Source organism: Thermobia domestica, unplaced genomic scaffold (assembly GCF_964235325.1).
Source record: "Thermobia domestica unplaced genomic scaffold, izTheDome1.hap1.1 HAP1_SCAFFOLD_636, whole genome shotgun sequence".
Taxonomy (NCBI): Eukaryota; Metazoa; Arthropoda; class Insecta; order Zygentoma; family Lepismatidae; genus Thermobia; species Thermobia domestica.
The window spans coordinates 62796-79334 of record NW_027656346.1 but is presented as its reverse complement, the minus strand read 5'-3'; the positions used below and the strand labels follow the sequence as shown (position 1 = coordinate 79334).

The 16539-nt window shown below is 35.0% G+C and overlaps 1 protein-coding gene across 1 annotated transcript; it reads right to left on the bottom strand.

The window, feature by feature from the left end:
* Positions 1–1051: 1051 nt before the first annotated feature.
* Positions 1052–14579, bottom strand: LOC145677126 (uncharacterized). Its single transcript, XM_081747772.1, has 2 exons — positions 13928–14579; positions 1052–5349 (listed from the first exon to the last, which is right to left on the bottom strand). Exons 1-2 carry the CDS (start codon positions 14290–14292, stop codon positions 4167–4169), a joined length of 1548 nt encoding a protein of 515 aa, XP_081603898.1. The 5' UTR covers positions 14293–14579; the 3' UTR covers positions 1052–4166.
* Between the last annotated feature and the right edge of the window lie 1960 nt (positions 14580–16539).

Sequence of the window (16539 nt, the reverse complement as noted above, 5' to 3'; positions counted from 1 at the left end):
ACTACTTGTGTACTCCAGCCAAATTACGCTCGTGAAAACTCTCAATTTCTTGCAACCTGTCGCCTGTTAATGAATTAGCATCACTGTGCGCCCACATGAGTGCAATAAATAGAGTCTAGACTTGGCATTTACGCCTCACTACATGTGCGCCAGCTGAGAAAGTATGTGAATGCACTACGTTTTACCGGCAAATCGAAGTGGCTAGCAACCTATGAGAAGGTTACGCCCTCTATAACGTGAGTGATGGAAAAGAATTTATTTACAAAGTGTAAGTGGAGATCTGTGCTCTATCGAAATTTTACAATTATACGGTATAAAAACTAACAAAAAATCAAAAAGAAAAAGAAAAATGGGCGTATGGAACTTTGATCCTTAGCATTATAATGTAAGTAAATATATATAACAGAACTTAATATAGACAGATTGATTCAATATAAATACAATACAATTAGAGAAAATAAAAAATGTGTAAAGGGATAACGAGGACGGAGAATGAGGGGAGGTGCGAAGTAGAAGTTAACACATGTGTATTGTTAATCAGACAAATGAATGTGTCTTTTGCGTAGGGTCATCTCTATGTGATGATGGGAACCGGAGAAGCCAAACTGCGCAGAAAGTGATTACTGTGCAGGATAGGATGGATGAAAAAGTGGAAGATGCTAATGAATAACATAATCAGATATAACCTTCAGCCCCAGATTAGCCCCAACTCGTAACTTTTTTGAATTATTTGTAAACAACTGCAACAACAGTTTTCTTAATTTGTATGTTAGCAACTTTGGGTGAGACACTTGTCGGTTTGCGGGGAAGATATGGATTTCGTATTGATATGCCTAAAAGACCTCCAAAATGTGGAATTAAAATTTTTATTCTTGTTGGTGAAACATTATACTACAAACAAATATAGAAGTGTATGTGAGGACACAACCAGAAGGCCCGTTCCTGATAGATAACAAACCTGAAGAAGTAGTGAAGAGATTGTGTCAACAGATTCATGGTTCATCTTGCAAATAGACCTTTTTACAATAATCGGTTTACAAGCTGCAATTTGGTTAAATAAATGGAATGAGACAGTAAGTTAACTATTATAGGGACAATTCGTAAAAACAAGAGAGTTGCCCCCGCGTTTGTGAATGCCAAACGGAGGAAAGAATACAGTAGTGTATTTGGTTTTCATTAGAACTGCACCATTGGTTCCTATGCATCTAAGAAAAATCTGTGTTTAGTGCTGATCTCAAGTATGCACAATGACGTCAAATTAGATGAGAGTATCAGAGATAACAGGAAGCCAGATATCGTCACATTTTACAACGATACTAAAGGTGAGGTGGACATAGTAGACCAGATACCTACTGAATATGACGAAGAAAGAAATACTACACGATGGCAAATAACGTGATTTTATCACTTCTAAAATGTAGAACCGACTAATAGTAATGTTATACATTTAGCGAACACAGCAAGGTTCTTCGGATTGACTCTAGAAGATGCTTCTGTACCTAATCATGTAGGAAAGCGACGACGATGTTACATGTATAAACACAGTAGGGCCAGATATTTTGCCAAAAGTGCTGTAAGTGGATTTGCCTAAGTCACGCAAAGATTATGTGTGGAGACTGCTGCAGAATTGAAACGTGAATATACCGCTATTAGGAGAAATCCTGGTTTACTTCTTTCTAGTTAATAAATATTTTATTTTCAGTACCGGTATCTAAGCAATAAAATAGTCACATAATTATCGAACTTCATTTTAACAAGAAAGGTATTACCTCAATAAAATTCTATAGTTTCGCTTAAAGCGTATCCACTGCCTGGTGTTTGTATTTAATATTGTAAATATAATACAAATTTAAATCCTAGTTCACATCTTATCAGACAAAAATGTTCCTGTGTCCAAGAGGCAAAATGTTACCATTCATAATTTTTTTTAACTTTACCACTATGAGGTTAAGAACAATGTATCTCACGAGGGTAAAGTGTACTGGCAGAGCGTAAACATTAGGGACAAGGAGTATGCTGATAGCGATTTGGTGTGGGGTCTAAAGTGAGGTAGTATATATTGCATGAATAAAAGGGTGCTGAGTTTAGAAGCGTTTGTTGATATAGGTGATATTTACTTTTTCGATATATTACTGTAAAATGGACAAGTCTTTCATTGGTATAGCTCCAGAGTGGGACTACGTAACCGGACAATGAAAGGTACGTGGAAAACTTTTCGTTAGAAGGTCAACAGTTTTTTTATAGATTTTGAATAATGAAGTTATCCACACTGTAAATCTGTATGTTGTTTGGCAGTAAAAAATCTTTGTATGTACTTAGGATCGTCTATGCATAAAATACAGAAAAACGGCATCAAACCGCAGAAAAGTTAAAGTTCGAGGAAAAATATTTGTGCTATCTCCATGCTTTATCATTTCCATTGTGAACCCAGTAGTAAGTCTACGGCTAGAGTCTGCGTTTGACAGTTGGAGATGCAGTGAAATATCGTTATCATTTATTGGTAGAGAACACTCAATTAAAATAATTTACAATGTTCAACTCAGATAGCAAGAAATGAGTGAGAGTGACTTGGACAACGTGATCCCACGCTAGAGAAGTGTGCCAAATCTGACGCTTTATATTCTGCGTTTAATGTGGTGATGTACAGTAGAATGCTGCTCAAAAGTGCAGTGAACAGAAAACCACCTTTAAACTATACTACAAAAACGTACAAAGTGTAACAAAGAATTTTACAGACTGTGCCGTAAATATGGCTGTTTAGTGGTGAGCGAAACATGTCTGAAAATATCAATAAGGAACAGTGGAATGTCGTTTCTCAACCAATTCTCTACATAGAAATAAGACCGCAAGACCATAGAGGCGGATTGTTTGTAGTACTAAAACAAATGGGGCAGCAGAGCACAGAATGATCTCGTACGTCAGTGTGAAACTATTTGAGCTGTCCAAAAACAGTATTCGTCGGGTGTTTTAGCAGACCATATAGGAACAGTGCTCAAAGTTTACTTGAAAGAGGCCACGAACGTTTCCAGATGTCAGAAGGTGACAAAGTTGCTCATTTTGGTTACTATAACTTGAGCTTAGATATGGATCTACAATAAACATGGGGTAACGTCAGACACACATGACATCCCTCTGTCGACCATTGTAATCAAGCATCAATTTGGGATAGTACAATTTTCATAGCACGCGTAAAAATAACAGCGTAGATTATATCATCTCTATTCCTCCAACAGAATTCTACATCTCATATAAACTCTCCGCACGTGTGAGATTTTTTTCCTTTGTGGATTATCATTTACTTTGCAATATGTGAACCTTGAGTAAACGCCTTGCTAAGATCTTTGCATCTCTTTGGTGATTGACGTATGTTCAACTGCATTTCAAGCTTTGAACGTAGACTATATCGTCTTCCACACCTGTCACGTGTGAGGTTTTGATCCTGTGTGGCTCAGCACGTATGAACGTTGAATAAATTCTATTCCAGGATTTTTGCAAGGTGAGATTTTGCTACTGTATAGATTCATACTGTAGCCAATTTTGAACGTAGATTCTCCACACTCTTGGCATGTGTGATGTTTTACTCCTGCGCGGATTAACATTTCTCTAGCCAAACATCAACGTTTATCAAATGACATACCACACTCAGGGCATATTAATGCATATTAACATGTGTAGCCAGAGTTGAACTTCGATTAAACTTCTAACCATCCTCTTAGCATACGTGACCTCTTTTTCCTGTATGGATTATCATGTGTGTAACCAAACTTAACGATATTTAAATTCGCCATCACACTCGTAGCATGTGTGATATTTTGTTCCTCTGAGGATTAACATGTGTGCAGCCTAACTGGAACCTCGATTAGCGATTAATGACCGGAACCTCGACAACCAAATACGAACGACGAGTAAATGCCGTACCACACTCTTGGCACGTGTGAGGTTTTCCTCCTGTGCGGACGAACATGTATGTGGCCAAAGTCGAACGTCGAATAAATGCCTCATTACACTCTTAGCACGTGTGAGGTTTTTCTCCTTTGTGGATTATCATGTGTGTAGCCAAATTTGAACGTCGATAAAATGCCTTACCACACTCTTGGCACGTGTGAGTTCCTTCTCCTGTGTGGGTTAACATGTGTCAAGCCAAATGTGAACGGTGAGTAATAACCTTACCACACTTTTGGCACGTGTGAGGTTTTTCTCCTGTGTGCAGCCAAAGTCGAACGATAATTAAATGCCTTACCACACTCTTGGCACATGTGAGGTTTTTTTCCTGTGTGGATTAACATGTGTTTATTTAAAGTTGAACGTTCAGTAAATGCCTTACCACACTCTTGGCACATGTGACGTTTTTCTCCTGTGTGGATTAACATGTGTGTAGCCAAATGTGAACGTTGAGTAAATGCCTTACCACACTCTTGGCACGTGTGAGGTTTTTCTCCTGTGTGAATTAACGTGTGTTTAACCAAACTTGAACGATCAGTAAATGCCCTACCACACTCTTGGCACGTGTGAGGTTTTTCTCCGGTGTGGATTAACATGTGTGTAGCCAAAGTCGAACGACGATTAAATGCCCTACCACACTGTTGGCATGTGTAATTTTTTTCTCCTGTGTGGGTTAACATGTGTGTAGCTAGATATGGACGTCGCTTAAATACTTGACCACATTCTTGGCATTTGTAAACTTTTTCTCCTGTGTGGATTAACATGTGTCTAGCTAAAGACGAACGTTGATTAAATGCCTTATCACACTCTTTGCACGTGTGAGGTGTTTCTCCTGTGTGGATTAACATGTGTGTAGCCAAATTTGAACGATAAGTAAATGCCTTACCACACTCTTGGCACATGTGAGGTTTATCTCCTGTGTGGATTAACATGTGTCTAGCCAAAGTCGAACGTTGATTAAATGCCTTATCACACTCTTGGCACGTGTGAGGTTTTTCTCCTGTGTGGATTAATATGTGTGTAGCCAAAGTTGAACGTTGTTTAAATGCCTTTCCACACTCTTGGCACGTGTGAGGTTTTCCTCTTGTATGAAGCACCATGTGGGTAGCCAAACTTGAACATACTCTAAATTCCTTTCTACATACTCCACATATGTGAGATTTTGCACCTGAATGCACAAACTCACCACTTGACATAGATGAACTTCGACTAGAGCGTTTAAAACTATTTTGGTACGTATGACGCTTTTCACTTTTCTGTGTCACCATATTCTTTGTCAAACGTGATCGATGAAATCCTTTGCCAAACTGCGTCGAAGTATCAGATTCCTCATAAGAATCAGAAATGGTCTTATTTAATGTAGTAAATGTATTCCCGTCTCCGTGGAAAGCAAATATGTTATCGCGCCTGAAACAAATTCAAGAAACAATGAAATGTAAATGGACATAATGATTAATTAGCAAGAAAACATGTAATCATTCGCTATATTACATGTTTAATTCCATTAATATTGTAGAAATATGAAGTGGAGTACCATATCACTATAGTCTCAAAATAAGTTGCTGTAGTTTGTTTCACTATATCAAATTGAAATATAATTTATATCGTGGCGGACATAAGTCTATGACCAGGTATTGTCGGCTGTCTTGACACAAATGCACAGTATGAGATTTAAATCTGTCTTATATGTAGTTTCATCTGGAGAAAAAACCAACTTGCGATCCAAAGGTTTAAGAACAACTCAACGTATTAATAGAAACTGTACCGAAGATAATTCACTTATATCATCATAAGAGGAACACGAAAGACGTTTTGAAAAAAAAATAAAAAAATACATACAACTTTCCAATCTGAGGCAGAGAAACTTAGAGTAACAAGACTAAAGACGAATCATTTAGAGCGTTGTGATCGTGGTTCAGTGGTCTGGGGGCTTGACCAGTAATCTCGAGGTTCTTCGATCAAACACACGTTAAGCATTTTTTTTCCCTTTAGGAATTTTGATGGAAATAGATCGGCGATAACACAGGCTTCATTACATTCAAATATTTGAATACTTGTTTGTTTCAGCACTTGAACTATCAAATTTTCAGGAGTAATACTAATAATATTAACAATTATCTCGAAGAATATTTAAAACTTAAAAACTTATTATCGCTCAGGTCGTACCATTACAAGCAGAAACGTGATATTAGGCAAAAAAAGTTTCGGTTTTTTGTAATGTTGCCCATGAAAAGACGAATTTCTCATCTCGATTCTAAAACATACCAAACAAAATCGGGATGAAACATTTTAATTCGAGACGGGACAAGGTTAATTCACAGTATAGTCATGCTTTGGAGATGAGAATCGAGACGAGACCCAAACTATCGTAAACATTTCTCATCTTATCTCGATTCTAGAAATAGTGTATGCCACTCTTTAAGCAACAATTGCTCTGTAGACTGAATCTTATACATCATTTTGATAAGATTTCAGAGCTCACTGAATTATGGTCTGTGTATATATTTTTGTAGCAAAGCTTATTTAATTGCATCTGCAAACTTCACAAGTTAGTTTATGACAAGCTTTAGTTTTCAATTATATTCAGTTCTTTTTTCCTGAAAACGTACAGTACAATATATTCTACACGAAATATTAGCGGAAATCTGTCGTTTAAATTTGAGTAGCTGTAGAGGTGTCTAATGATGGTACGGAACCCCTTTCCCGAAATCCCTTCGACATCTTCTGTAGCTTAGCCAGCATAACCATTACTTAAAAACAACTGTAATTACGGCTCTTGTGAGTTCAGAATCCCTACTTTCTACACCAAAATTACCTCGACACTTTCCGTTATAACATTTAACTTTCCTTTATAACATTTAGCTAGTTGAAAGGAAACTTTCCGTTATAACATGTAGCTAGTTGTAGGAACGTATCGAGAGGGTATGTGCTGTTGGTCCTGACACTTCTCTCCAATCCCGACTATTTTGTAACTTATGGCTTACGCTACGGGTTATTTTACAGGCTTTAATACAATGTGTCCTCATACGGAATTTGTTACCTATACTATTATTATTATTATTATTACTGAATATTGAGACCTCAATATTACGTCACACTGCCGTAGCAAAGCTGGGATAAATGCAATAAACAAGTGACAAATCTTGGGAAAAAGACGAAAATCAATGTGAAGGTTACGATTATATTTACAAGAATCTAACAACTACCAAAAAACACGATTTCAACCACATGGCGACCGTTTTCCGGATTAAATTATAGCAGTCTTCTTACAACTGCTTTTACAATACCATTAGTTATACAGATAACGTGTTGAGTTTGGATCTGATTAGCCTAGTGTCGACAGTCAATTTCTATCATATCCTCGGCGAACACAATTAATTAAAAATAAAGCAGAGTGATAGATAGAAACAAGAACTGAGTAATGTTGATTTTTCATGTAAGTTAAGTAAATATGTTTTGACCTTGAGAGCAACGGAGAGATTAATGTAGCTCATAAAAGTTTTTCTTGTTGATTTTTAATTCTATGTAGATGTGAGTGGATAGCAAACAGCTGATTGAGTATACATACATACATACATGTTTTACACTATGCACCTTCATGTGCATTTATGAATAAGAGTAAATGTTTTAATACTAATACACAATAACACACTGAGCAAGGCTATGTGATAATATGTAAAAAGAAAACAGTATCACGTGACAGTTTCAACACAGTAACTGTGCAAACAAACAGAGAACATATGGAGAATGTTTCGGAAAGCAGGAATTAGGACGTACAGGAAAAGAGGAAGAAGAATAATTGAACTAGTCAGAAGAAAAAAGAGAAAAGCAATAGCGAACAAAGATCAAGGGGAGTAATATATAGAGTAGGATGCAAGGAGTGCAACAAAATTTTCATAGGAGAAAAGAAAAAAATATAAAAAAAGGATTAAGCAGCACCAGGATGTTATAAGACTGAAAATGGACAACAATGCGATATACAAGCATCAGAAAGAAACAAACCACAGGATAGGGTGGGAAGGAGCAGAGGTCATAGAAGTAGAGAACAGGACTTTGGTGAGAAAATGGAAGGAAGCCAGAGAGATTATGAAAGCAGGACGCAAGGTGATGAACTGGAATGCAAGATTCTCGATAAATAAGGAGTGAGAGAAGATTCTGCTTAAAGAAGAAGGAATAAAAAGGAAGAAGAAAGAAAGAGAAACAAAATAACAAGGATAATAAGGATAATTAGAGGACAGGACGCATCCAGCGGAAAAAAATAAACCTCTAATTGGACACGTGTGCAGCTAAAAAGTGAAAGTGAAAACCAGACAAGTGTTATTTTTTAAAGAAGGGGCGGAACCTAATTAAAATTGACCTCCGGACAGTATATATAAGTGATGACCAACTCCCAGCAACCAGAAGGAGTGGAAGTCTGATGAAGACACAGTTATTGTGTAGAAACTGTCACGTGATACTGTTTTTCAAATATTATCACATGGCCTTGCTGAATGTGTTATTGTGTATTTGTACAAAATGGAATCAAAGCCTGATAGAATAGTTATAGAAACTATTTTATATATGGTACTAGTTTATATCTGTGTTAATTTTTATTGAAGCACTTCGCAAAATGAAACCTGAGTTGTAAAAACAAGGATTGGTTGTTCATGGTCGTAATATCAACATTCTTAGTGTTTCGCGTTTTAAGTGCATGTTTCTTATTTTCGTATTAAACTCGGATACTTATATTTTTGTACTTTGAATTAGTTGCTCGTATGTCATATCAATATGGAGGCTAGTGTTTTAGAACAATTTCGAGCAATGTTGACTGAGAAATTAGAGAAAAAATTAGAAACCATTGCTCAAAAATGGTAATGAATATTGGATTCCTAGGACAAAAAATACATGAATCAGTAGGTGAACTTCAAAAGCCTGTAACAGAAACGATTTGGGAGCGTAGGAAAGAGCGAATATAATGCCAAAACAGACAGCTTACGTATTAATATCAAAGTAACCAATAACTCCTTAACTGAAGTACTCTCTGAATTAGTTAATGCGGCCAATGATGTTGATTCAGTAACTGCTGAGTTTAAAAAAAGTGTAGCGGAATGAAAGAAAGGTCCCACTGTGTTCTATGAATACATGCGAACGGCACAGATTGAGTGTAGGCAAACCAACAAAATAAAAGAAATCAAGGCGGAAAAGAAACCATCTTCAATTCGAGTCAGCCCAAGTTGTGAAAGATATGTGCCAAATAAACCAGAAAGTCGATTACAGTCAGGAAAAGGAAATATGCAGTGTAGAGATAGCAAGAAAGAAGAATCGTTACGCGTACCTGTAAAAAATTGTTTCTAATGTAATTGTTTTGCCGGCAAGGGATACCGATGTTTCACACATGATAAGCGGTAGCGTTCTGGTTGCGCTTATCCGCCCTCTCAAAAAAGCCAGGGAAGGCATGAGAGTTCAATTGATGATTCTGTGTGATAACGAAGTTACAGTGTTGTCGCTTTTGTGTCGCAGGCAAATGGTTTTGCGCGAATTAACAAATTGGTATTTGTCTTTGTAACAGTGTATGTCTAACGTAAGTTGCATTTTAGTGCTGCAAATCCATTCCGACTTTATCAGCTTTGAATATTGTAGAAGGAAACGACTTCAAATTCACAATAGACCCACCAAGCGAATTCTGTTTTACGTAGTGAAGGTCTCGTAGATAATACATCGGTCGGAAATGTTTACCGTAAACAAGCGTAACACTTCCAATAAAGCACACGCAGTCGAAAGTATATTTCCATTATAGAACCGAAATGTAACACCAAAGTTAAGAAGAAAAATAAGATGGCCAATGATACCCAGTTGAGTTTTCGTAATACATTATTAACGTAAACTCGACTTCGAGGAGCATAATCAGTACAATTAAAATGAGCAGACGTGATCATATCAGTACATCAGATGCAACATTTATTAATTTTCAGTTGCCGAAATGTTTGAATTTTCAAGCTAGTACTTCACTATTGCGAAATTGTAAAAAGCGAAAGTTTAAGTGTAGTGCTACACAAAATGTAGACATGTTCATTGCTCATGATGAAAACAATGTGCGTCGACTTCCACGTAAAGCGTATTCTCAGCACGCACAACCACACAGTAGGCGTGCAGAAGGAAATATGTTGAGAATAAAAGGAAAGTGCCTTGGTAAGCGTAATTCGGAACGCACTAAACTCGGTCAAAGACGAACTACATGGAAATTAAAGTCGAGCTGTAGGCGAGGTTATTTCGAGTCAAACATGCTGAAGAAGTATACATCGACTCCGAAGAGCACTAAAAACCTTAAGCGAAAACACGTACGAACATTGTATAGTAAAGTACATGGCAAAATATAGTAATAGTAAGCGCAAACCTAAAAAGAAATTTATGGCAGGTATCGCAATGCAGCGTAAATCCAAACGTCGCAAAGGAAGGCGTGTCATTACGTGGAAGTTTAGTAACTACGCTGTAAAAAGGAGAAAAGTTCCGAAATTAAACAAACTAACTCGAAAAGTACACGTAACCGTGCTAAATTACAGCTTACAAGCGTAACCGGCACAGATGGAAAATTAAAATCTTAGCACAAAAAAAGCGTGAACTTCACCCCAACTCGGGTTAAACCAAGGAAGAGATGAGAGATCAGAAATACCGAATTTGATCTTTTAAACATTTAGATTATGAAAAAACGATTACTGTTTATTTATTTGATTATTTCCCCGAATTTCGAAGGTTACTTTTCAGAAACAAAGTGTGTGCCCACCTCCACTGACGCACCAGTCCAAGAAATCATCAATATCGCCTTACAATCAGGTACGTTTATTTAGATGTAATATTTTATGGTTTCCTTACAGCATTTGGAGATGAAAGATGAATGTTGAAAGGAGAAGAAAGACAGCATTGGAAATTTTAAACAGGTAATTGATTTAGAACGCGATTTCCGACTTTGAAATTGTAATAATACCGCACCACTTTTGAAAAGTATGGCTATCCCGTTCTAAATGCGGACTTTCTGTATCGAATTCTTATTAGGATGTTTAAGTTTTGTATTTTTTTTCAGGTCCTTCCAGTTTTGGGATCCATACTTCATAATAAAATTTTTATTATCAAATTTTGTTTGAGTTTTTAATCATTCTCCTTTATGTTTATATTAACATTAACTGTCCCCATACAATCAAGCATTTAGAGACATGTTAGGCAATTAGATAAATTACGAATATAATTAGAGAAGTACTTTTAATAACTACAAGTTAAAATTTTGGGTAATTAAAAAAATGTGCTCTTCAGATAGTGAAGTTTTTCATCTGATGTTGTGATTGCATAATGAGAAAAATGCGAAATTTGTAATGTAAAATAAAGTCGATGTCAAAATACTGTAAGTCAAACACAATTTAGTATAATATTGAAAGTAATTGACAATAACCTTGAATTTGATAAAGTTTCTCGTTGATTTGTTCGTCGTTCGATATATACATGCCGTCTACTATGAAAAGTCAATGTGCATTCAATGTGACTAATGATAGCTGAAGTTAATTGACTTCAGGGAAAGCGATATTATAAGTTAAGAAGAGTTGAAAGTTAAAATATAGTTCATCCCCTAGGGACATCAATACTTTCGTTATAAAATTAAAGTGATGAAACCAGTTCGACGCTAATGTGCAGATTCGGCAATTGACTAAAATTTCAAAATTTTGTTCTAATTTTTAATGTTTGGCATAATTAGAGAAGATTTTGATATAATAATTAGTTTTGATTTGGATTTATAGAAAATAATTAGAGTTTTGATTTGCATTTAGAGAAAGTAAATTAAATGTTATTCTTTTTGATATTTGAAAATAACTCTTGTATTCTTGTGCCGGGAATCATAAACCGATCTCGAGAAAAAGAAAAAGGGAAGCCCGTTTACGATTCCACGTTACCCTTTACTACGATAAACACCGGATACTATGATGTATCGATAGTACGGAGTGCCTACGTCAGTTACGCAGTATATGGTAAAATTAAGGTTTATGTTATGAGAACATATTAAGATTGCTACGTACGAGTAGGCTCTGAAGAACAATAATGTTTAATGAACAAGTTAATATTACAGTTATCTTGTGTTTCACTATTGTGACAAATGCTCTCGGCTGTGACTTTGTTCTCTATAAAGATAAGTGCAATTGCTAGTAAGCCACACATAAGTATTAGATAGCGCTCTTTAAAAGGTTACATTTGTAAACCTACCATTTTTGTAGGTACGAGCGAGCCTGAAGTAATACTAATGATTAAAAAATTGATGAATTGAAATGTGAGGCTGTAGCATTAAATCTCCTCCCAGGGTGTATTTCTTGTCGTCCTCTTCATTATATTTATTTTCTTAAAATGCCTCCTCAAGGCCTGAATGTTGACAGCCCAATTGAGGTTCGGATTTAACCCTAATTTGTCACGACTTGAATACCGAAGGCATGCAACTAGCGTGGTATGTAAGGTCTTAGGGTAGAAGCGATTCATTCGAACCGTCAGGGACCCTGCAAGCTTCAACTGTAAGATGTTGTCAGCACTGTTGGTTTTAGGATCCAATTTATTAATCTGTATTTTTAATGAATGACCTACAACCTGTGTTGTCAAATAATTACGCACAGAATAATATAACGAAACTGACTTAACATTGACGGAAATTCTTTTAAAATTTGGCGGTCCTTACAGCGACTGTTTTTCACGCCACTACAACAACAAAGCCTCCCTGTAATTAGAACTGATGCTGACCCCAACATTAACACCAAAATAAAGTTACATGTTTTATCGTACAGTGTAGTTGAAACTTCGTGTATACAGTTCATAGTTTAACCGACGGAGGACTGTGAAACTCTCTTCATATTTTGGCGAAGTAATGCCCGATGTGCAAAGTAACCCCTTGTCAAGGTAGCTAGTAACCATTGTAAGCGAAATGAAGTATCAAAATTTAGTGTGGCAAATCATAACACGGTACTATGAAAATGTTTGGGAATGAAGGGATCCATATAATTAAGAAGTTACATCCCTAATGTATTGTGTTACTGTGGAACACAAATATACAAGCAAAGAAAGCATTTCAGCATGTTACCTATAAAATACTTAGGAACGTACAAGAACACATTCAACACGTAAGACATGTAAGTCATCCTAAATACAGAATTTTGCGCTATCCTTGTTTACCCACATTCTGCGTAATGCCCTAATCTGCATAGCAATCTTATTTTTACCGGCCATCTAGCACATGCTGATTAGCGTTGTTTTTACAATAATTCATATATTATTAATATGTACGTATACCAAGCCCATAAAGTGATCCCAAATTGAAAAATGCAAGTCCATATCCTAAAAAAGATTCATGGGAATGTAAAAAGTCGACTTCCTTGAAAAAATGAGTGCAGTTATGAAATGGATGTTGTATGGACCTCTACAAATAATGAACATCCATTGTTGGTTAAAATATTCTTTATCTTGTATTTTACTTATGTCTTTCGAAGCCAGCCGGAAAAATCAAGCTAGACCCATTTGAGCTAAATCAAAATAAAATCATAAACGTCCATAGTTTATGTTCGAATATAATACATTACAGGTTTACATTTGTAAAATTTTAGGATAATTACCATTCTCATTATTTGGTATTTTACATAAGTCTCTATATAAATAAAACAATATCGTCGAGCACCCATATTTTAAATACGTGAAACAATTAGTGAGAAATGTGTAACCAATAATAAAGAAATAATTATTTTATCAAAATATGAACTACATAAGAATTGTATGGATCGTATCAATCTTGTTATTATTTTTATTTGGTAAAGAGCTTGTCTGTGTGTGCCATGTCATTTCCAAATTGTAGGCTACTAACTTACATTCACGATATCTCCCATACCTAAATATTTCTCGTGAAGTATTGCTTTTAACCAACAAAATTTCCGAAACCATGTAACCGTATTATCAATCTGAGCAAATTAGTTAATGAAAAATTGAACATTACCTTTCTGGCTGAACTGAATTTAAACTTTTTGTTGTTAATTGTTGGGAGTCATCACAATACGACGCGCAAGTCTCCTGAACCACAATTTTTCTTAGCGTTACTATATTACTTTCAAATTCAGGATCTTCTTCTAGTGCTAATTCTGGTTTCACCCTATCAACGTTTAGTTTCACATCCAAAGAGCACATAGCTTTATCCTTGTCCACTGATACATCTCCTTCCGTTATAGTTAATATTAACTCTTTGTTGTTACTCATTACTTCATATGTCCACCCTCTGCCTTCGAGCGGATCATCACTAGGTAAGTCATAAGCAATTTCTTCTTTGCACATCAATTCCGACTTAACAGTAGCCTTATCAGCCATTGTGAATTGAAATATAATAAGAATTTAACACTGTTCTTATACTCCCCTTATATTTTACGCTGCCAGCGTTAAAGAAATGAGTTAGAAGTACGTTCACAAAAGCAACTTTATATTTCCAATCTTCTTCTTCTTCCTCTTATTCTTCTTCATCAACCACTACTCCTCTCTCGGCAATTGATTGTTTGTTTGTAGTAAGCATTACAAAAGTTTTGCATAGTATCATTATCACTGTATTGAACAAGAATATCGGCAATTTAGAAAGGTAATTAAACGTGTAAAATGTAAAGATTAGAATAGTTGAAAAATAATGAAAAAGTAAAAAGATGTGTACAAAGTCATAAAACAGGTAGAAAGTAGTAAGTATGATAAAGTGAAAATAGGTGAAAAAAGAAGTGTCGCAATCGGGAAAAAGTCAAATTTCAGGTTCAGGTTTAGGTTCAAGGTATTCTCCTTCCTTTTCTTCGGAAGTTTGATTCCTGAAAAAAAGAAAAAAGGAGAAAGTAAGTACTGCCCTTTTTTCATTTAAAGGTTTCCATTTTCTTTTTCCACCAAAATTCAAGAAGTTCTTTGTTTCTTTCTCACTTAGTTCCCTTCCATTTACAATAAAGCCTAGCCTCCAAGCTAATTTAACCAAATTTCCTTCCTTTTTCATTTCATCGATCCATTTCCATTTTTCCCTGATCTTTACGGTTTCTTCACATTTTAACAATAAGTGTTCTAATGTTTCATCTTCTTTAAAACATAATTGATATTTTTCGTTCACTTCTTTAATTTTTTCAATCTTGCCCCTGTTTCAAGGCTCCCTGACTTGGCTTTGAAAATAAAAATGCTTCGCAAATCATTGTTCATATAATTTATTTTCTCATAACTGCTTTTATATGTTTATATTCCTTTCAAACTGCTCTTCTTGACACCTTCTTCATAACACTTTTCCTGCGCTTTCTCTTTAATTGTTTCTTCTGTGATTTTTTGGAGAGAAGTATGGTACAATAGGAAAAGGTCAGAATAAGGAGAGAATTTCGAACAGATAAAGGGGGCTCAAGGCCAAGTTCAACAGAACAAGAGGTAGAGAAAATTAAGGAGTGTAAAATGACTGGGAAAAAGTGTAGAAAAAGGAGAGAATGTACCCACACAGCAATGAAATATTTTCAAAACGTTTTTAAAACGTGCCATCATTTTCCTTCAGAAAATGTATCCTACTTCCCTTAAGGAAATATATTCCATACGTTCTTGAAAACATTTTCCAATTAACACTGAAAATATTTTCGCAATACACTCAAAAACGTTGTAGAAATATTTTATACGCCGTTAGAAAAGTTTTCCAAAAAATGTTTTCCGTACGATTTCCAAACATTACTGAAAATGTATTTGAAACATTTTATACAATGTTAACGGAATGGTTTTTAAAATGTTTCGCATAGAATATTTTAAAATTATTTACTAATAATACAGAAAATAATTTGTCAAGAATGAAGAAAATTGTTTTCTAAATATTTTTTAAATGTATTGGGTACATTAGTTGAAATATTTTCTGAAGATTTGTAATTCATTTTTAACAAAAATTAATGATCAGTAAAATAATAATTTTAAAATGTTTTCCATACATAACAAAAAATATTTTCCAGACATGAAAAAATATTTAGTGAATATTTCCTGTATATCACAGAGAATATTTTCTGTATATGGCAAAATATTTAGAGAATATTTTCTGTACATGACAGAATATTCGGATAATATAAGGTAGACACATCAAAAATATTTTCAAATTAGTTTTCTTGGTGTTTTGTAGCAGTAGAAACTTTTAAGAGAATATTAAACTAGTTTCAGATATGAATTTGTGCTAAGAAAGAAAATATTTACGATTCATTTTTCAAATAGCAATTGATATGTTTTTGATTTGTTATTGTATGTAGTTTCAGAACGTACTTAAAATATTTTTCTAACATTTTCTAATTTTCACAGAGACAAAATTTAAATTCTTTCAGAATACTTTTCGTCATTACACAATAACACCTACAGTTTGAAATACATTTCTTTCTTCAAAACTGAAGGAAATGCATAATGCACAGTTTTCCAACTCTTGTGAGTTAAAATATCCTGATTTCATTTATACAAATCCATGGGGTGGTAGAAGTTTGTGTATGTTGGAACCAGTTTAGAATACACGGAAACTTCTAGCATCAAATAAATTTGTGGAAATAATTTCTAGTATTTAAGCTTACAGGTTGAAGAAAGAAATGTATTTCA

What these genes read in the sequence shown, in the direction of transcription:
- LOC145677126 (XM_081747772.1), bottom strand. Translation starts at nt 14,292, where the DNA reads ATGGCTGATAAGGCTACTGTTAAGTCGGAATTGATGTGCAAAGAAGAA. An exon ending in AATTCAGTTCAGCCAGAAAG is followed by an intron (nt 5,350 to 13,927) that starts GTAATGTTCAAT and finishes AATTTGTTTCAG; the next exon opens with GCGCGATAACATATTTGCTT.